Genomic DNA, 23,032 nt, shown 5'->3' with positions numbered 1-23,032 from the left:
TTAGGGTCTCCCTTGTCATTTTCTAATATGTGGCGTCCGGAGGTGAAGGGGCGATATCATCAAAATCTAGTTTTGAGTAAATTGCATTCAAAATTTAGCTATGTGTACTGCACTTCCCTCTTGACTTACCAAGTTATTGTTTGTATTCATTTTAATTGTATGGCCTTGCTGTATAATAGTAAGAATTTTTTTTCTGTTGTATTGAAAAATAAATCAATTTTATAGCTAAATTTTTATACCCCCCTTTGCAAATTGCTTATGATAATTAGAATATCCATAATGTATGTGGATTTTTAAAATCTATATTGCTCACCTAAACTACGGTATGAACCATTTCATTTTAAACCAAAATGGTGATTTTTTATGAATTTTTATAATAATCATACAAGGAGTCCCTGAGAACAATGTTTATTTCCCGGGCTTTAACTCAGATGCTCCGCTTATTGCCCCCTTTCCCAACCCTGGTGTCATGACCCCAAGTGGGGTCACCAAGACCTCAAAATATCAAACGTGGTGTTATTATATAATAATAACACATATAGTACATACAACAAAACTAGTGGGGTCGCGGTCATGTCTAGAAGTGCATGATTGGGGTCGCCTGAAAAAAAGATTGGGAACCACTGGCTTAGTATTAATTAATTTGTATTTAATTTTGAATAATAACTGAAAAGTCAATGATTGAATCACTGATTCTGATGACTGATACCGATTGACTGATTGAGTCCGTTCACTGTAAAAAAAAAAAAAAAAAAAAAAAAATATGTGAGCATGCCGCCCTGCAAATGTCTTTGATAGTTTTCTAAGTTCCACAAAAAGTACCACAGGATTTTTTAGTGCGGTCCGCGGTAGTGTGGTATTTTCAGAAAGTTTGCGATAGTGCGGTACTTTTTTTGTTATGCAGTACTACCGCACTAAATACCGTACTTGCCTATCTCTGGAAAGAGGGATCATGTTGCCACACAAGGTTCATTGGAATGTACTTTGGCAGTGCAGGAAATATAAATAGCCACCTTGGAACTTGAACTCTTTCAAGAGGAGGGTATCAGACACCTCTCCTCCTGTATTTGATTTTCCTTTCGGCCACCTCTTTTGTTTTACTTTAGGAGCAGCGAGTAGCGGGCTTTTTTTTTTATTATTGTTTTTTTTTTGTTGCCCTTGAGCTGCCTCCTTTGTTGTAAAAAAAAAAAAAAAAGTGTCATCTTAAGATGTTTGGTGCAGTCTAACTTATAGCATCGTAAGATGTCTGGCGCAGTATATGGGTCAAAGAATTTCAACAAATCTGGACAAGATTACGAAGCATAGTAACTTAGTGAACTGGTTATAGAGGCTACATGACCATCACCACCACAACAATAGTAACATGCGACCACCTAGCATGTGTTTCAAAGGCAGAGTTGGTCAGGCATATGTCCAGTAATTGCCAGACTTAGCCCAACCTCAGCTATTCTACCTGGAATGTATTTCGATTCCTGGACTTGACCAGGTATATGTCTGACAATCGCTGGAGCCCGGATTTTGTCCAAAAAAATTGAGAGTTGAAAGTATTTTTCAGAAATTTTCTGACAAATTTAATTTTTGAAAAAGGTTCTTTTGTTTGTCCAATGTTAGGTTCTCCCAGCACGGAGAAATTTCTGACCGAATCCCTATCTTGGACGCAAGACGCAAATATTATAATACAATGAACCTTCGATATAACAGACCCACTTATAACGGATTTCGGATATAACGGACAAGGTCAGAGGGTCAGAAACCCACGGGGACTGACCGAGAATAGTTTTTGAACTAACCACGCCTGGTAACTATAACAGCGTCTACTAGCCACCTGGTTTTGTTGTTCAAAGATTGCGCCCTCCTTATAGGGGGGAGCACGGGCCTTTGCCAATGACGGCCCGTAGCAGGGTGCCAACAGTCCGACTCTATCGGCTGACGTCAGCCGAGTTGACCAAGTTGGTCTGTCGACAAGGACTGGCATGTCTTTGGTTAGCCACCTCACCCTCCTCCCTTTATTTGTTGTCCCAGCTATTGGTTACAGTAGTATTTTGCAGCCCACCTGATGAAATATTTTCCTCCTTGTGGTTGCATTGAAATGAAGAATGTATTTGCACCACAAGAAAGTCTTATGCATCATTTCAGGACATGAATGTAATGGAAAATAGCCAAGTGTTTGTGAGTGTCGGTACTGACACAGCTTAAGGGGGTCGAAGGGAGTGAAGTACCCCCCCCCATTAGATAGGTTAGATTAGGTTAAGTTAGGTTTGGTTAGTTAAATTAATTTGCACACAGTGCGGGGTGGTGGAAACAAGCACTGCATGACAGGACAGGATCGCAGCACGGTGGTCCACTCTGCAGGCTGGTGTTGCAAGAAATACCTCCTCACAGAAAAAAAATCGCTCTGCTGTCCACCACACATGGGGAATACACAGCAGGAAAAACACTCATTTGCCTGGTTTTGTTCTATAGTCGGATGCAAATATCAAGATACTTCAGGTGGAGTGAGTGCAGGAATTCCCTACCCGGCAGCGTTGTCGCTTCAGCCACAACAAGGCATACAATATCTCATCTGTCGGTAGTTTAGTATTTGAAAGTCTTTAAATTTTTGTATATGGTAAAACAAGTCTATATTATGTTGTGAACGTATTGAATTTTAGGATAGTAACAATGATTTATGTATGGAAATGAATTCACAACACATGACAACAGTGCGCTACCCAGCGACATTGTCATGTCTATGGTCAAGGTCATAAATCATTGTTACTATCCTAAAATTTGATACGTTCACAACATAATATAGACTTGTTTTACCATATACAAAAATTTTAAGACTATTTCAAATACTAAACCACCGACATATGAGATAATGTATGCCTTTTTTTTTTTTTTTTTTTTTTTTTACGTTGCGGCCTATTGCTCCGGTAGGCTTCTTCCCGGTGGGGCCTGATGGTCGGCCCAAGTCTTCTTCGCGGTGGGACCTGATGGTCGGCCCAGCCCGTTATGGCGCAGGCGAGTGTTTATAGTGGCGCCATTTTGTATTGGCTCATGCTGCCCCCCGGAACTCGTTCTTGATTCGCTTGGACGGGTTCCTCTAGACTCTAGAGTCTGAGTTGATGGGTGGTCTTCAGGACAGCATGTGGATAGTTTTAAGCCACTCGGCGGTGACTGAAAAATCCGAGGTGGTAGCGTGGGGATTCGAACCCGCGTCGTCGATCACGTGGTGAATGTGGGCCCAGCACGCTACCACTTCGGCCACCGCCTACCCTTGTTGTGGCTGAAGCGACAACGCTGCCGGGTAGGGAATTCCTGCACCCACTCCACCTAAAGTATCTTGATATTTGCATCCGACTATAGTTTGTCTACTTCTGATCTTTGTGAGCGGTGAGTGAAATGTAAAAACAGTAAGCAAGTTGAACCTCTCTGCGATCTATTTTGCGGCTGTGGCAGCGGGTGTACAATAGGCATTGAAAAGTCAATCACTTAATGATTTATGACAGAAACAGTTACCAGATTATTTCATAACACCAAAAACTACCCCAAAAAAGTTTCGTCTGCCAGTGCGAGATTGGTGCACTTGTAAAATTTTATCCATATCCGTAACAATATGGCCCCCCCGCAGTACCCCACTGCCAACCTGGCAACCTCAGTGCCTTGCAGTCCGTTGCCAAGTGTGCTGTGCGGCTATATAGACAACGTGCACATAAGATATACAATAATAAAACTATATACCCAAGTTTATAAGGTTAATCGTTAATATTTTACGTATTTTAAAATTTCTGCCGCTTATAATGGATTTCAGCATTATCGGACTAAGTTCCTCTCAATTAGTCCATTATATTGAGGGCTTACTGTATAATATTTTGTTGTGGTGTCATGGGTTAATTTTCGAGGAATATTATTTTCATGTCATTCATGTCATAGTGCACCAAGGGGTTAATAAAACAAGGGACACAATTTGTTTGGCTTTGCATCACCTAGACCATTATGTATCAAGTGTGCTTTTCCAGGCCGTGGCATCCTCTGTTTGTGGAGTTGTGGTGGTGGTCTCCTGCAGGCATGATGTGATGAAGGCAGTCCATCCTCTTGCTTCCTGGTATGCCTGGGTTGCAGGAAGCTACTTCATTTATGATGCAATAGCAATGTATCAGGTGAGTTTTTAGGGATGTTGGAGAACTAACTACCTTAGTAATCAGTCCTTGAATATACAGTCGAGTCGTGTATGGCGCGGTTAATTGCTTCTGAGTAACGGCCGCGTCATAGGAATAACTAAACCTATGTAGAAAATACAATTTGGTTCTGGCCCTTGCCATTTTGCCACACCCACACTTTTTTTTTTTTTTCGTTCTGGCCGAGTGCACCGGTAGGCATTATCTGCCTTTTGATGTTGTTCAGTCCGACCCCATGCTCACCACCTTATCCACCCGGCCACTGCCAACACCCACTTTTTCACTCAGTACGTAGCTATGGGGAAAATATAATTTGGTACTGGCTAGCCGCCATTTTATCCCACCTGCGCTCACATACAGGGAAAATTCATTGTTTCCCGCCTATCACTCTCTCAATCCTCCTGATGACGTCCAGTTTCTGCTCGTATGTCAGTGGCCGAATCTTGCCCGTGGGTTTCCCAGCAGACTTGCAAGCCATTGCATGTGCAGCACGTGCGTGGTAAGTGAGCCGACTCCTTGCCGTGCGTGGGCCGGGGGGTTGACTAGGGCCGCTTTCACAGTGATTTTGTTTGTTTAGATCGTTACCAATGGCGGCGATCGCTGCTATAGTATTTCCACGTAAAACTGGCCAAGGTGTAGTGGCGACTGCGGGGTTAGCCTAGCCCCACACTTTCAACTTGAACCTCTTGCTTCCTCTGCAGCCACCACTACCTCATAGGCCAGTTTCATGTGAAAAACTATAGCCTCCATCGATTGCCGCCATTGGTAACGATCAAAACAAACAAAATCACTGTGAAGAGAGAGAGAGAGAGAGAGAGAGAGAGAGAGAGAGAGAGAGAGAGAGAGAGAGAGAGAGAGAGAGAGAGAGAGAGAGAGAGAGAGAAATCCTCCCAGAAACCAACCCAACCGCCATGAGATTTTCCACCTCAGAAAAAAAAAATCCAACCTGGCAACTCTGCGGTCGTTTGGCTAGGGGAGACCACAAACTGAGTCATAGATGGTTTTAACTGCGTGATTTGAACACATGGTTCTGAAACCATACCGCGTCATAGGAAACCGCGCCTTATGAATCCGCGTCATACGCGACTTGACTGTATCTTTGTCATTTAGAGCCATTTTGCCTTGATGGATGTTGGGCCACTATCAGCTATTAGCCTCTTCTCATTAATATCTTGGTCCATTATTTATTTTTATTATTATTATTATTATTATTATTATTATTATTATTATTATTATTATTATTATTATTATTATTATTATTATTATTATTATTATTATTATTATTATCATTATTACTATTATTATTATTACAATCTATAACATTAATACGCTAAGGGCTGAGGGTTTGTAAGTGAAATTTGAGGCACTTAAACCCATTGTAGCAACACCAAATTTTAACCTCTTGGCTTGGATTTGGCCGAAGTTTATTCAGTTTTTTTTTATTACTATTGCTATTTTTTTTTTTAGGCACTTAAGGCAAGCGCCGGGTAGGAACGGTGTTGCCATATCTCTGGTAAATATGCATGAATCACTCTGATTTTTATGTTATGAAATATTGACAACGTGTGTAGTGCGGTGATGGCCTGATGAGCGAGCCTCCCATAACCCATTCGGCGAATCTTTGGCCGACCCGGTAAGGATTGGCTCTCCCGTCACACTGGTCGCGGGTTCAATCCCAGGCAGCCGGGGAATACCCTCTCCTTGTTGTGATTAATTTCTCGTGTGTTTCGATACACGCAGAGGACGTGTGGGACCGAGAGAGTAATAGAAAAAGAGAATAGAAAATCTCTTCATTAAACACGTACATCAATTTTAGACGTTCAGCCCCATTCTAGCCCCCAACCCCGCCAGCCCCCAACAGCCCCTTCCGAAACTTACGAGTGTTATTCTGGCGTTATTATTGGCCCCACAACCCTCATTTTTTTATGATTAAGACACGTTTTGATGTGAATTGTTTCTCCATCATTAGATTTTTTTTATTTTAGCATTTTTTCGATTTTTTTGACCAAGAAAATATTAATACAAAATGACAGCTCTCATATATCGAGAAAGCAGTAACGGACATCGGATGAAAAAAATATTCCTCTGCTTATTTGTTTTTGTTTAATTGAAATCAAGCTAAAACTGGCTCCAAAATAGATTTTAGAAGGGGAATAACTTATATTTTGAGATACGGGCCGATCAACTTTATTGATCGATCTTGCACTTGTTATAACACAGTAGGAAGTATTTTCAGGTATACTGTGTTTTTTTATGATTATTTACAATCTGATAATACCATCAGATGTACAGTCATCCCTCAGACAGTACGGGGGTTAGGGACCCAGGACCCCCGTACTATTCGAAAATCCATATAAAATTAGTGCCCCCCCTAGAAACACTCCTGCGCACTCCTATGGAATCCGGGTTCTGCCTGGCTCATGTCACCCACGGGCCCAAGTTGCCAGTTATGCATTTTCTGCTGCAGTCACAGTGCAGTGTTATCACGCTGGGGGGGTCGAGGGGGGCGAAGCCTCCCAAGTTAGAGGTCAGGTTATTTTAAGTTCAGTTGGAGTAGTTTAAATCTGCGTCCCAAAACTACATAAAATTGAGGTTTAATATCGTATTTTGGAGGCGCGGAGTCAATCTCCGCAATTACCGCTCCGTATCTAATTTCAAGTATGATTTAGAGAGCAATAGAAATTGTGGTAGAGAGAGTAAGAGAGAGTGTGAGTGTGTGACATGGCTCGCTCACTGACAATGTGGAAGGGAGCACTGCCAGGATGGATCGTTTGCCAAGTGTGGTAACACTACAGCAGAAAATGCATAACTGACAACTTTCGCCTGTGGATAGAAACTGAGCCAGGCGGGATCTGGATTCCATAGGAGTGCCCACTCCTGGCCACCAATTTCTTGTTTAAGGTAAGAAAATGCCTACTTATGTTTATAATAGGTTAATTTATGAACAAACAGAAAAGGACGGCCTTTATCTTTACTCTTGCAGCACTGGCAGTTGCTGCGGCAAGAATTTCTTTTACACTATGATAGATGCAGCGAACACTCCTCTCATTCGTGTGGTATCCTCTCCTTACCGCAACTTAACTCATACCAAAACGTAACTTCTCCTAAATCTGAATTGTTCTGCAAGGTGAATACCTTTCTCGAACGACGAGCGGGAAATTTTAAAATCATAAAAAAATCTATGACAATCTGTATCAAACCGAAACCGTACTGTTGGAAACCATACTATTTGAGGGACGACTGTATTTCTAAGCATATCAGGCTCCTAGTCCCCCTCTGTCCTTCCTAAAGGCAAGGTATTATCTCGTCAAGTAAGGGGTATCAGAGTTGCGGGAGCAACTCTGATACCCCTGTTGTAGTGGTGTAAATACCACTACAACAGGTGCCGGCGATCAGCTGATCCCAGCACAGGGAGTGGGGTGAGGACCGTTTCTCTGCACGTCTGCTCTGTTTCGTGTCTGCCGAGTGTGCATAGCCCTTGTATTTGGGGGGTACAAAAACATGTATGAAATTATGGTACGGTAATGTATCGTAATAGTACAGTACGGAGTCATTTTCCAGGTACGGTTTGGTGTTTTGCTAAGGTTCGAATTACAAAAAATATTACCGTACCGTACCGTGCCCTGGCCTACGGTAATTAACCTGCAGTTCCTCTGACCGGGTCTTGTAGACGTCATTAGTACCTGCGTGAAGAACAAAAAGAGGGTCATTATAAGCCTCGGCAGAGACCTCTTTGAATGCAGCTGTAATGTCATCAACACCAGCTCCAGGGTAACAATGGATGTTCCTTTGTCGGGACGCTCTTCCACAGAATTCACCCTCATGGTGGCAAAGCATGGAATTCCCAACCAAGAAAGTGCTTTGCTGCTCCTCCTCTTCTTCTGATATAGTGAATCTTTTGAACCAATGTGTTTGGTAAATATCATGCTGGGCAGGTCTGGCACCTCCTTTCACTGTAATGAAGCCTGTACTATCAGGACCACCTCTGCCAGACCTGTGACGATGCACTTTCAGCTGTTGTCGAGGCGTGGATTGCAGGGCAAGTGGATGAAGGTGCAGCAGTAGTGGAAGATACACCAATGATCGTCTGGACAAATTCCTGTAAACCCTCAACTGGCCGGGTTAATTCAGTAATTTTATCCTGGCCAGCTGCCAGCTTCAAGCCTTGCTCCTGGAATTTTGTTTCCATAGGGACATCCTGCAGACGGAAGAATGACTATAAAGAAATGGGAGGAGAAATTACTTGAACATAATGAACACTTCTTCAAAGGCATTGTTACTGTATCTAGGGAAAAATAAAGAATGGTATGAGGGGTCAGCTTTTAGGGTGGGTCAGGTGATGAGGCGGCGGCAGTGGAGTTTATCCGGCAGGTGTGTGGTGGCGGGGCCAGTGGTAGGGGGGGTAAAACAAATCTCTAAGACATTTAGCTGGCATTGATTGGTAAATCCATTATTAATGCACAAACAACACAGCATTGCAATGGTGTTTACACAACTGTTAGGCAGGCATGACACGTGCTGGGGTTTGGCTGGGTGTGCGTGATTGGCTAAGAAGCAGCCTAAGAGTAAACGCGGCGTGCTGATTGGCCAGTCGACACGTGATGTTTATGCTATTTGAGCCGCCTCTGCTCGCTTGGCGCAAAGTGATATGCCAGGAAAACCTGTTTTACCACGGAACATTCTACCTTATTTACAAAAGTTGGATGATTGGAAATTGCAGTATTTTCCCTGAAAACAAGAAAAAGGCTGGTGTGTGGGGTGAGCCCCTCCTGTACGCAGGTCCTCATATGTTCTAATAAATCACTACAAGAGAAAAGGATGATCCTTAGTTGTCAGCCATTAATAATGCCATGTAGGCAAAGAGAGTGGTTTAATGGTGACTGGTTGTCTGGTGCTGCAGGACAACAGGAGGTAATTTGCTAATCATTAATATGCTCTAAGCACCTCACCTTGAAGATACTTCCCCTGAATGTGCCACAACTATGAAATTAGTATATATTGTAACATCAAGACCCAATCCATAAGGTGCACAACATGCAGTAAGTTGAGACTAAGAAGCCATATTATTACATGTCCATGACCATTGCTGGGCGTTATCGTGATAAGTTATCGCGATACTTTATCGATGATAACAAAATCGGGTTATCGGCCATCCGCTACTTATTTAAATATGTATCGGTATCTTTGTTACTGTTGTAACCAAACCAGCGATAATCGCTACTTTTTTCCGCCTCAGAAAAAAAAAACGTTGTCTCCTCCCTACTGCGCATGCGTGGCCCGGGAGCCCAGTGTTGTTTGAAAAAACTTTGGGGTATGAAATATCTTCGGTGAAAAGATTTCATACTTAGATCATCAACATTAGAACACTAGGTTATTTTTTTTATGTTAGACTCAAAAATCAATATATCAAAGAGAAAAATCATTTAACTTTAACCAAAAAATGATTATTCACTGCCTCAAATTTGATATTCCATATTCGTTTGTGAGCATGCCATGGTTTTGAAGGCACCCTGTGTTATACGTGTTATTTGGTGTCCCATCATCAAAAGCTGGCACTTTTGTTTACAAACACTGGTCTCTCGTGAACTGCGCATGTTTAGATCAGTAAGCGTAGCCCTGTACAGTTTCACAAAGCTTTTTAACACATTAAGAGTTGCTGGAAGGCTGAATCAGACAAACAGTACCACCATCCTTGCTGTTTCTAGAACGATACTCTGTACATATAAATACACCTCGTACAGAGTGTCGTTCTAGAAACAGCGGGGATGGTGGTAGTGGTACTGTATGTCTGATTCAGCCTTCCAGCAACTCTTAATTACGGTTAACCCCTTCGCGCCGGATGTTCAAAAAGCCCGCCTGGCTGATATACGGCGTACTCGGCCGCGCACGGTAGCGCGCGGGAAACCTGAGCCAGCATGTATCTGCTTGTCGCCTCCGTATATTATGCTGCTGAAAGCCCCCATTACATGTATCCCGTATTTGCAAAGCAGCATACACGACGAGTCAACATATACTTGCTATGCATAATATAAATTGCGTCAACGCGAAATAAAATAAAAAAAGCGAAATAAAGAAAGGGGAGAAAGGGGCAAGGGGGAAAGAAATAGAGAAAGCAGATGATTGTGTAGAGGAGGAAGAATGTCGAGAAATTATCAGCGAGAGAGAGAGAGAGAGAGGTGGGCGAGATGTGCTGGTGTCGGCGCCACCGTTGCCAGATTATCATACTCGTAGCCTCGTATTTACCGGTTTCTGAGCCATAACTATTGCCAAAACACACCAATAATTAACCATTCTAATGATAACTGTATATGAAGCCAATCATTGGGGTCGAGCAGACAGATTTTTGGGTCGGAAATTGGCAGACAGGAGGCCGAGTACGACAATCTGGCAACGTTGGTCGGCGCCTCAGGGTCTGAGAGAGAGAGAGAGAGAGAGAGAGAGAGAGAGAGAGAGAGAGAGAGAGAGAGAGACTTCCTAATTTAAGACACAAGGCGGGAAGAAGGTAGTGCATACTGTAGCTCATTTTTTGTGATTGGTGGGAACAAGGATGGTGGGAGGAGCAATAGGATTTCAAGGACAGTATACAGCGTCTTTACTTAGTAACCAACACAAAGAACGGGACAACTCAATAGAAGAAGAAACAGAATATAAATATGACGCCTACGTAGGCGTCATCGTATATGCTACTGGGGCTTCATGACGCCTACGTAGGCGTCATCGTATTGAAGGGGTTAAAAAGCTTTGTGAGACTGTACAGGTCTATGCTTGCTGGTCTGAGCCTGCGCAGTTCACGAGAGACCAGTGTTTGTAAACAAAAGCGCCAGCTTTGGATGATGGGGACGCCAAATAACACAACACCGGTGCAGGCGTTTCTAATATTACCGTCCATAGGTACGTGTCAACGTGTGGTTTTCAGGTTTTGTAAGTTTTCTAAAATACAGATAATGAAAATTTGAATTCATCTATGTTTTTTTATTTGAAATATCAATATAGTATCGTTTTCGCCTATCGGACTTATCACTAGCTAGTATCGGAATTGTGGATTTATATCGGGTATCAGTTATTGCCTATATTTGTGTCTCCAGTTAACGAATATCGGTTCTCACCGATAAGGGTTTCCATTATCAGTTATCAGTTATTGAGGCTAGGGTTTTCTGTTATCGTGCCCGGCTATGTCCATGACCACAACAATTTCTCCGCAGGTCCACCTGGCAAGCTTGGCAGAAGTTCCCAAGAGGTTCATTGACCGAGTATGCAGCTACCTGAGGCGGAGGACACTCTTAGTTCTTCACCATGTTGTTGTGGCTTTTGTCCTTGTACCTGTGAGTATGTAGATCTTTATTTTCATACTGAAAGTTTTAAACCAGTGTAAGGACCAGATTTTTGCACTGCAAATAAGTTATGAACTACCTAGAAAAGGGCAGTAAGCTGTTTGTTGCATTCATGGGCCTGGAAAAGGGTATATTGGATTTTCAGAGGATGTATGGTGTGGGAGGCATTTATTCTAAGGGATCAGGTCTTTCTACACACATGTGAGTGCTTTTGTGAGCATGAGTAGGGAGCTGAGTGAGAATTTATATGTTGAAGTTGGTGTGGATGTGAAACAGTGGTGTGGTAGGTCATCATGGCTGTTCATTATTTACAAGGATGGTAAGCTCTGTATCTGAATGGCAGATGGTTCCCTTGTGTCAGACATAGATGGATAGAGGACTTGTGGGGCCGAGTACTCTGAGCAGTTTTACATGGCAGACCCTCTGAGTGGACAGCTTGCATCTGCTGGGGTGCAGGTAGCAGATGCTGGTCAGAGAAGCTGTGACAAGGATTCAATGCAGAGCTGCTGAATGCTGAAAGTGCAGCCATATTCAATGAGTGCATGCAGCATTCACTGCCATATGGCAATGTGGCACCATTCCTCCTGAGAAGAATAGGTAAAAGCAAATAGGGACTGCCAGTACTGCAGCACCTAACACTGTAGTGTGCCAGGCAAGTTGCTTGCCCATCTGTTGATCGTGCAGATTCATAACCAGTTGCTGAAGCTGCAGAGACCTGAGCAGTCTGGGTTCATGCCTGGTAAATTAACAACTGACCATATCCTACCACGTAGCATACTGGTGGAGCACTAAACCATGTTCACTTAAGCTAGATTCCTGGCGCCTAGGCAAGTTTTTTTTTTTTTTTTTTTTTTTTTTTTTTTTACGTCGCGGCCTATAGCGCCGGTAGGCTTCTTCCCGGTGGGGCCTGATGGTCGGCCCAAGGCTTCTTCCCGGTGGGTCCTGATGGTCGGCCCAGCCCGTTCTGGCGCAGGCGAGTGTTTATAGTGGCGCCATCTTGCATTGGCTCATGCTGCCCTCCTGGAGCTCATCTTCAATCCTAGAATCTAGAGTCCGGGTGTATAGGTGGTCTTCTGGACAGCATGTGGGTAGTTTTAAGCCACTCGGCGGCGGCTGAAAAATCCCAGCTTGGTGGCACCGGGCGGGGATTGAACTCGCGTCCTCCTGAACGCGGTGCTGTTACTGTCAATTCAGCCACCGCCTGCCGGTGCAGCTGATTGGCTGCACCACTCTCTTGCAGACACTCATGTTGGACCACAGCTTGCATGCTCGAGTGAGACATGTTTTTTTTATTATATGCCATAGCTCACCTCATATACGAGATAGCCAGTTTTGGTTGACACCATGAGACTCAGCAATGGCTGTAGACTCAAGATGCATTGTAAAATCTCTACAAAACAAAAAAGAAAATGGTATTACGATGAGTTGAACTGTGAAGATGTTAAAAAATGTTTATAACATGTTTACTTATGCTGGCTGTTTTCAACAGTTGCTCATTTACTGCAGAAATATGTTACCACATTACGTAGGAAAATCTCTCGTGAACAAGATAGTGTGATCAGAATACAGATAAAGCTCCACATATTGAAAACACAGAGTTATTTATAGCAACATGTCACTCCCCGCAACCATCACGGTGCGCACGACACGCTGCGTGTGGAGGCAGAGTGAAGTTAGACTCTAAGCAACTGCTGATCTCCCACTCTGTTGGTGTGGTGGTGACACATTTCCTTTTCACAGAATATCAGAATATCACATGTAAATGGTATTGTCAGTGATATGTATTTTCATGCTATAGAACACTAACTTTGAGGAAATCATTGCTCCGTTCTGGGTATTTGCAGCGATACCTTCACACATAAAAGGTGTTCAAGAGGTAGAGTACTTAGTGTCCTTATTTATTTACAAAGAAGGAAAAACAAAGTTACTTTCATCATAAGCTTCATCATCGTAGCAAAATATGTGAGTAATGTCAAATACAAAATAAAAATGAGTAAGGATAAAGATGTACATAGTATTTTGAATAACATGTTATGTAGCAATAACTGTAGCCTGCTCCTGTATATATATTTCTCTATTCCTTCTGATTTTACTCAGAAGATAATGGCGTGTTACATACATTCATCGTCAGTTTCCTCATCATCAATACATACAACAAAACTTTCTAATCAGCAGTTGTTTAGTGTATAACTTCACTGCCTCCACACGCCGAGTGTCGCTTGCGCTGTGATGGTTGCAGCGAGTGACATGTTGCTATAAATAACTGTGTTTTCAATATCTGTATTCTGATCATGCTTTTCGTGTTCACGAGAGGTTTTCCTACGTAACGTGGTAATATATTTCTGCAGTAAATGAACAACTGTTGAAAACAGCCAGCATAAGTAAAACATGTTATGAACATGTTTTAACATTTTCACAGTTCAACTCATCGTAATACCATTTTCTTTTTTGTTTTGTAGTTTTTACAATACATCTTGATTCTACAGTCACTGCTGAGTCTCATGGTGTCAACCAAAACTGGCTATCTCATATATGAGGTGAGCTATGGCATATAACAAAAAAACATGTCTCACTCGAGCATACAAGATGTGGTCCAACATGAGTGTCTGCGAGAGAGCGGTGCAGCCAATCAGTTGCAAGCTCACCAATCTGCCTAGGCGCCAGGAATCTAGCTTAAGTGAACCTACTATAGCAGTAATTTTAATGGGGGATGCTTGCAGCCTATGTCGACCTCAAGAAGGCGTTTGATTCAGTGCATCTTGAGGCTCTCTAGGATCTCCAGACATAATGAGATTCCTGCAAGGCTGTTAGTCTATTGACTGGCCTGTACTGTGGTAATGAGAGTGCTGTGAAGTGTGGGGGGGGCTTGTCCAGCTTCTTTCTCATGAATGTGGGAGTGAGACAGGGCTGTCCTTACCCCATCATTCTTCAACACTTGTACAGACTGGGTACTAGGCAGAGGTGTGGACCAGAGTTGTTGTGGAGCATCTGTTGGCAATACCAGATTCACTGACCTTGTTTTTCTGACGATGGCTCTTGAGGCATTGCACAAGAAGGTGAAGGTGGGGGTCCCGTAGGCTTTGCCCTGCGCCCATCACTGACAGCAGGCTCCCCGAATGTGAATACATTAGGGGAACCTGCCTTGTGGTCAGGCCCCACAGCAAAACTGGATCAGGGTCAAGGCTCGTGCCATGACCCCAACCTCTACTTCCTGTCTTGGTTTTGGCTAGCATATGTTTTTTGTTGGGGTTGGAGGTGCAAACTCATCCCTTAAACCAGCCCAGGTAACAGGCTGGACTGAGGATAGGTCCCTTGGTTACCCAAAGAAAGAAGCATAAACAGGAAAGAAAAAGAAAGTCAGCCCATAGAGGTTGAGGACGCTGCTTTCCTCATCCAGATAGACCTGCCCCTCCCTACCTGTAATTAGAACAGCTTCATACACATGTACTGGGTGCATAAGATCATTTATATGTGTTTTATTAAATACATCCTTTGGAATGCATTTTGTATATTTCTTACACATTTCTTACAAATAGTTAACGTGGTAGCTGCGGAGATCATGTTTCTTAAAGGCCCCTCTAAGCGAGAAAATGAGAAAAAAAACATCACTCACTCAAACCATTTCATAATATATATTAATGCATTTGTGATCAGTTTATGCATCATTTATTTTGGGGGGTTTATATCATGGCAAAAATTTGGCCTGTCGCTGGTACATGGTAAAGCTACAAATTTGGCCCATCGCTGGTACACGGTAAAGCTACAAATTTGGCCCGTCGCTGGTACACGGTAAAGCTACAAATTTGGCCCGTCGCTGGTACATGGTAAAGCTACAAATTTGGCCCGTCGCTGGTACACGGTAAAGCTACAAATTTGGCCCGTCGCTGGTACACGGTAAAGCTACAAATTTGGCCCGTCGCTGGTACATGGTAAAGCTACAAATTTGGCCCGTCGCTGGTACACGGTAAAGCTACAAATTTGGCCCGTCGCTGGTACACGGTAAAGCTACAAATTTGGCCCGTCGCTGGTACACGGTAAAGCTACAAATTTGGCCCTTCGCTGGTACACGGTAAAGCTACAAATTTGGCCTGTCGATGCTACAGGGTTAACTTTTTTTTTTTCTTTTTTTTCAGGGCAACAAAAAGACAGTGTAGGAAAAAAAGCCCGCTTAAAAAAGAGAAAAGTAAGCAGCATTAACAGCATGATCATGAGCAGGGTGGTGGGAGGGTGTGCAGTGAGCCTGATGCACTTTGGCTGTCTACAAAAATGCTCAAGAAGAAGGAGGAGGAGGAGGAGGAGGAGAAGAGGAAATATCAATAGAAAGGAAACAAAGTAGGAAGATGAAGAGAGGGAAGAATGGAAAAAGGAAAAGGAAGAAGAGAAGTGGAGATCAGGAAGGCAAAGGAAGGGAGGGTAGGGGAGGGAGAGAGGGAACAGGAGGTAGGGAGGGAAATGGGAAAGAATACGGACAATTAAAAGGGAAGGGAGGAGGAGGAGGAGTGGAGGCATGACAGCTCTATTTAAATCAGTGGATGTTAAGAAAGCAAATGTTAAGGATTGACTTCAATAAGATTCTGTATACATTCATGGTGGAGTATACACGGAGATCATGTAACCACTGTGACATAACCGTAATCATCCAACCATGACTTTACTTATGAATATCAATAAAATAGGAACTGTTTTTAGGTTAATTGGTTTAGTTGAATAAGATGAAATATAGAACACTTCTTTTTCAGGTGCTGGTGTACAGGAGCGGGCTGGGAGACTTCTTTGTGGGCTGCTTTTACTGTGTGGAGCTTAGTGGACCCTTCACTAACATGAGAGTTGTGTTGAGCAGACTCGGCCTCAAGACTTCAAGGTACGGCGGCTCCCTTTCATAACAGGGGGCTTTGTGGTGCAGTGGTTAGCACACTTGGCTCACAATCGAAAGAGCCCGGGTTCGATTCCCGGGCGGAGTGGAAAAATTTGGGCTTCTTTTCCGATACTCTGCGCCCCTGTCCACCCAGCAGTGAATGGGTACCAGGTATTAATTGGGGGTTGTGTCCCATCTCTTGGGATCTGTTCCCTTCTCCTATAATTCCTTCCCCCTCCTGTCTCTCTCCGGCATATGACCACAGATGTTGTGCCGACTAAACGAAACTTTCCAACTACTTTCTCTCTCATAACATATTTTATTTGTGGGAAAATTGTTGACCTTCTCCCTGTCACACTAGTAAGGAGACTTTCAGGGGCTGCACTGGATATCTTAACTTGATGGGTGGGTTAAACAAACTTCCCATGTGATTTTCTTAACCCCTTCCCGGCGGCAGGGCAGATGTATGTACTACCAAAAAAAAAATCGTCTCTGTATAGACGCTGTCGATTTTCATCCATACATGTATATATAGATTCCCCACAAGTGGGCATTCCAGATTAACGTCTATATATTGACTCTGCTGCAAAACTGAACAAACATTTGAATCTACATATAGATGTTATTTAAGTTAGATTGGTTATATGTATATTTATAAAATTATATGAATGTTTAGAGTGTAATCACTGACAGTAGATGAATCAGGATCATCAAAATCATTAAAAAAATCAGCAACTATATCCTCAGCTACCAAAGAAGTCATTTCTTCCAGCTTAAGAGGTATCTTTCTCCTTGACATGATAGACTATAATAACAAAAGAAAATAGACAAAATGCAAAAATTCCCAGTGTTAGCTGATGAGCGTTGCACATCCACCACCGACAAAGCACAAGCGGTGACTGTCCTTGAGAGGCAATGTCAGTAAGTGTCAGGGGGTTTGAGATGCCTAATAACGATTTATTTTGTTAATTTTGTTAGTGGTAAGGAATCTTCTATATATAGACCATACTACAATCTAATGTGGGCAAATGAGAGCAAACGTCTATATATAGACGCACCGACAAAAAGTCTCAATTTCAAAATGTTTATAAATAGATCCTCCGCCGGGAAGGGGTTAATAATCATCATCGCCTTTATCGCTCCACTGCAGGGTATTGGCCTCTTTCAAGTCTCTCCACTAGTTGCTGTCCTGCTCCTCTAGTTTCCAGTTCCAGTGTAAACATTTCATAACCTTAATTTCCTTTCCTTGGGTCTTTTTCTCAGTTACTTCCTAGTCTGTCACTCATTTTGTTCCTCTGTTGTCCTCCCTCCTAAATATGTATCCTACCCATTACAATTTTTAGAATGTGAATTCCTTTTAATTATGTGATCTATCTCTGTCAGTTCCATTAACCCTCAGAGGACGGGTGATATTCTGAAACGTCATGAGTGTGATGGGCTCAATGATGAGGTGACGTTCTGGAATATCCTTCGAATTTGATGTTGAGCTCAGTGGTACGCTCTAATTGTTAAGATCAATGATACACTAAATATTAGTAGATTCCACTGTATTTGTGGTGTCTATATAGGGCTGGCCTCGGCTAACAAAATGTGGGAGATTAACCCCTGTGGGACGGGAAGCGGCAATTGCTGCTCTGCTTATATTTCACTCATGTTAGCCATTATCTCAAATTTTTTCCTCCCCAAATATGTCAACACTTGTCCTGAGTACTTTTATCATCGAGTCAATGCATCTGAGGCTTCCTTAGTGGGAATGTCTGCGTTCGTCGGTCCGTGCGGCCAGTGGCTACGTCCACTCCGATAGCTAATTCATCACATACTGATCGCTCAATTGAGTGCTAGACCTTCCGACAGTGCAATAGAACATGAACTTGATATTTCTGTTGTAACTCTGGAAAGTGATTCTGAGTGGAGTGACAATGATTCTGAGTGGCATAGTACAAGTAGCGATGATGATGGGGCAACCACCTCAGGTCCACCAGCTCTGACCACGTGCACTGCTGTGACACTTTCCACACCTGTTACTGCCCCGTCCACCAGTGGGCAGGAAATGACAAGGCCAAAGTCTATACATGCCAAGTCAAGTCACTCTGCCTTCAAAATTGCTTCTAGCACACGCAGTGGGTGGTTTGGGGTGGAACAGCGTGGTGATGTCATTTGAATCCAAATACCCGCCAGTTCACGGGTGACTAAAGCTGTGGTAGTGTGTGCACTTTGGATGTGGTCTCTCGCCTTCTTTCACCGTGCATTCAGGCAAGCCATTGACGAAAAAAATATGCCTTTTTATTGTGCTATGCGTGACTAATTCCAATGCCTACAAATGGCAGTGTGGGGTGTGAGGGAGGTGCATGTTGAAGTGATTGATTTAAATTAGTCAGCCTTTCCTCATTCTCTCTAAATCCCAGTATCTACATTCTCTAGTTTGGCTCCAAGCAACGTCCTCCCACAAAGCTGTGTATGACTTAACTTGGTATATATAGACTTTGGAAAAGGCAGCCTTCTGCTCCCCTTACATCTTCGCTACGTTCTTCTCCACCTGTATCTCCTCCAAGGTCCAGGAGGAGGATTGAGTTTGCATTATCCTCTTCCTCTGCTGAATCTTCTCCTCCCAGAAGTGATGCAAGAGGCCATACACAAGGAAGGGCAGGCAGAAGAGGAATAAGAGGGAGGAGAGCAAGACAAACACGAGTTGGGAGGGGAAGGGGAGTGCGGGGTGATAATGTTATCACACCTCCACAGCGTGTTAGTCTAAGCCATAGCAAGCCAGAGTCGAGAAAGAAAACGGACACAGTGACTCGGTCACCAAATATCTGCAGTAATTACTCCCATTCAACACACTGTATCTCAATAACTACAGAATATAAACAATTTGGGAAGATTCCATTTGAAAGAGAAAGAGTTAATGATAGTCAGAACGCATATTTCATTCACCTCGTTTCTCTAGTTAAAGAGTATTGATAAAGTGAATGTCGATGAAAATAAGAGTAAAAATAAGAGCGTGTTTGCCTGTATGGCGAGACAGGAAATTACAACCCGGCCCGTCCCGTAGAGGTTAAGCTTTATTTCTGTTCACATTCATAGAGTTAGTATGCTTGCCTTTTTATATGATTCTGAGTTCTATAGCCTCACAATCACTATCTGTGGAAAATGTACAGCCTACATGATAAGGCTCAGTTTGCTGTCAGACGCCGCTGCACATTAATGTGCTCAGTTTCTCGTCAGACACCACAATACATAACTGGTTGGACACCTTCACCATGCTGTTAAGGGCAAATGACAGTATAAAGAGAGTGACAAACAGGGTGGAAAAGAAAGCAAAATAATATTGATGGCAGGAGGGAAAACAAGGGCCAGATGAGACTGAGGGAGGAAAACAGCCCACTACTTCTGCTGTAACTTCCCAACTACAATTAGTCATTGCTACTTCTACTACCACTACTACTGCTACTACTACTATTTCTACTACTGCTACTACTCCTATTTCTACTACTGCTACTACTACATTTGAGGCGCTTAGAATCATACTGTACCAAGCGCCATAGTACCCGAAACTGGGTTAAGCATAGTACTGTGTTCCCCAAACATCCCTCTATCTGGCGAACGAGTCAGAGGTACAGAATACATGCCGCACTAAGGTCGAAATTCCCATTAAGTAAACATTACTTTAACCCCTCCATCGTACAGCCTCTAAATAAGCCCAGAGCTTGGAAGCATAAGATACCAACCTTCTTCTTAACCCTTAAAGCGCGGGCTTGTTTTGCCGCGCCTGTCCTCCCAGGCAGGCATATTCAGGCAAAAACATACCTCAATTCAACCTTTCATACCTTCACTCCTATTTCACTCATATGATGCAATGAAGCATCATTGTAAAGTACATACCCTTACCTGTCCTTTGACGTTAAGTTGAAGACTATGTGACCATTGGTAGAGCAAGTACAGAATATTGAATTAGGATCACTGAAAGCCAATGTTGGCAAAAACCAATGTTTTTTTTTTTTTTTTTTTAACAAAAAACATGTTTTTTTTGGTTTAAACTTTTTATTTTGTTTAAGCCATGTTTTTTTTGGTTTAAACCACTTTTTTTTTTTTTCAGTATGTTTATTCCTGCAGTTCTATCCGTATATACATATATGAGTTTGAAAAGGAATTATAGATATATTTACAGATGGATTTAGCAATATATTCATTTAATCTTCATACAGTCTGTAAAAGAGGCAAAATGCAGCTTCTCTAACATGCTTTTTAATTGCAATGTTAAAGAGTAGTAAAACATGAAAGACCTCTTCTAATTTTCCAGTTGCATGCTACAAAAACAGTTGTAAGAGAGAGAGAGAGCTTTCTGTTTTTTAAACAATTTATCTGCTGTTTAATGAAGTGGCAAACATATATATATATATATATATATATATATATATATATATGTATATATATATATATATATATATATATATATATATATATATATATATATATATATATATATATATATATATATATATATATATATATATATATCTATATAGATATATATATATTGCCACTTCACTAAACAACTAAATTGTTTAAAATCCTTTCCAACAATGCATACAGAAAAATACTGGTAGCTAGATTATGTGTAAATTCAAATGTAGTACAATACTTATTCATACTTATTGTTTTCTGAAACTTACTGAGCAAATGCATATAACATACTGTACTGCACTAAGCCACAAATGGTTTAAACCAATACAAAAAAACAGTGGTTTAAACCAACTAATAAAAACATTTTTTTTCTTTTGTGTGCATATTTGTTAGTTTCATCAGTATTGTGGTTTTAATTATATGTAAGATTTTAATTATGTAAAGCAAGGTTGGTGGTTTAAACCAGGGGTGTCAAACTCAAAACCCTTGGAGGGCCAATTCATACTCTGAAGTGCCGTCATGGGGGCCAACAAGGGTAGAAAATACATTGACAAGATTGAAGTTACCGTGATACTGCGGGCCATTTATGACTATCCCGCGGGCCATGAGTTTGACACCGCTGGTTTAAACCAAAAAAAAACATCAATAAAACCATTGTTTTTTTTGTAAATCTTCTTTAGTTTCATCAGGTACAGGTAACTCTCGATTTACGCGAGTATTGCGTTCTTGAAGAGGTCGCGTAAATCAAAAACAATGTAAATCAAACAAGAGGTAGGTTTCTCTCGAAAAATAAATACCATATTTTGCGGCGTATAACGCGCACCCCAAACTTTGAAAAAAAAGAGTTCTTAAAATGCTCAGAAATATGTACGGGTTAAAGAACATTGACAATGTACAGTTTTCCGAAATTTATATGTTTTAAGTGTAATCTTTACTGCTTGAATTGACAAGTGTCCTTGAGTAAAGCAATGAAAATGGCGGCCGGGCTTGTGTTGTCAGAAATACATCCCCGTACATACTGATGATGCACAGCTTCTGATATCATAATAAGCATATTATTCCCACCATCACTCGTAGGTTATGACAGACAACTAGGCAAGACACAATTCACACGGTTCTGGTGACACGCGGCATGCAGCTGTTTGTTGTGTGGGTGTAGTTGTGTGGTTTTCAAACAATGCAAATGGCGGCCGGGCTGGTGTTGCGAGAAATATTTCCTCGTACATACTGATTATGTACAGCTTCTGAGATCATAATAAGCATATTATTCTCACAGTCACTCGTAGGTTATGACAGACAACTAGGCAAGACACAATTCACGCGGTTCTGGTGACACGCGGCATGCAGCTGTTTGTTGTGTGGGTGTGGTTGTGTGGTTTGTAAACAATGCAAATGGCGGCCGGGCGTGAAATAACTCCTCGTACAAGACTCATGATGTTCAGTTTCTGATATCATATTTACCCCATTATTCTCACTAATATTAATAATTAATAATGAACACATGGCTATTTTTTTCCAATATGTTTTTTTTTATGTAGCTTGTACCGCTCCTTAGTCATACAATCGTAAGCCAGCTGTGACATCAAGATCAAGATATACAAATGGCGCCCGACGGGAAAACGGGATAACGGCAAGGCATGGGCGATGCTCCACCGATTTCATTTTTTTATAGTAGTTATTTGATCGCCCTGTATTCTATGGTAACATATTATAAGACAGCTTTGGACTATGAAGGATCATTAACAATAATAAAGGTAAGTTTGCCGTTGTTATTGGATAAGACGAAACACAGACCCTTAAAAACAACCCAAAGAAGAATAAAATCATTAAAAATTTGTACATTCGGCGTATAACGCGCAGGGCTAAACTTTCAGGCATTTTTTATGTGAAAAGGTGCGCGTAATACATTCAGTGGAGAGAGAGAGAGAGAGAGAGAGAGAGAATATCTTATCACCGACATATCCAATCAGGCACTCAGTCTCAGCCTCACTCGTCTGAGAAAGAAATGAGGGACAGCATGAGCGCCTGGCTAGTATTGGTACCGGTACCGTACCGTATACCTGGTACCGTTAGTACCGGTACTGGTACCGTTAATTGCCCATACCTATCGTTGAGTAGCGTGGCACCGTGGGTACTGTATTGTTGTTCAAGTGGCGCGCAGAAAGAACTGAGCTTAGCTGTTAGGCCGCGGCGCCGTGTGAGTCCAGTTGCGTGAGACATATGGTGGCCACTCCATAAAATATCGCGTATAAGTGGGAAAAACTTGTAAATTAAACATTTATTTA

The 23,032-nt window shown here is 42.2% G+C and overlaps 1 protein-coding gene across 6 annotated transcripts in view; it reads left to right on the top strand.

The window, feature by feature from the left end:
• Positions 1-20,672, top strand: part of LOC127009833 (TLC domain-containing protein 3A-like) — a 123,462-nt gene extending 102,790 nt beyond the window's left edge. For all 6 annotated transcript variants that reach the window (XM_050883198.1, XM_050883200.1, XM_050883201.1 and 3 more), the window contains exons 3-5: positions 4,002-4,142; positions 11,363-11,482; positions 16,231-20,672. In XM_050883198.1, the coding sequence (XP_050739155.1) occupies positions 4,002-4,142; positions 11,363-11,482; positions 16,231-16,374 (405 nt within the window). In that variant the 3' untranslated portion in view covers positions 16,375-20,672. The remainder of the gene's footprint in view (positions 1-4,001; positions 4,143-11,362; positions 11,483-16,230) is intronic.
• Positions 20,673-23,032: the final 2,360 nt, after the last annotated feature.

Source organism: Eriocheir sinensis, chromosome 42, assembly GCF_024679095.1.
Source record: "Eriocheir sinensis breed Jianghai 21 chromosome 42, ASM2467909v1, whole genome shotgun sequence".
Lineage (NCBI taxonomy): Eukaryota > Metazoa > Arthropoda > Malacostraca > Decapoda > Varunidae > Eriocheir > Eriocheir sinensis.
This window is presented reverse-complemented; position numbering and strand designations above follow the sequence as displayed.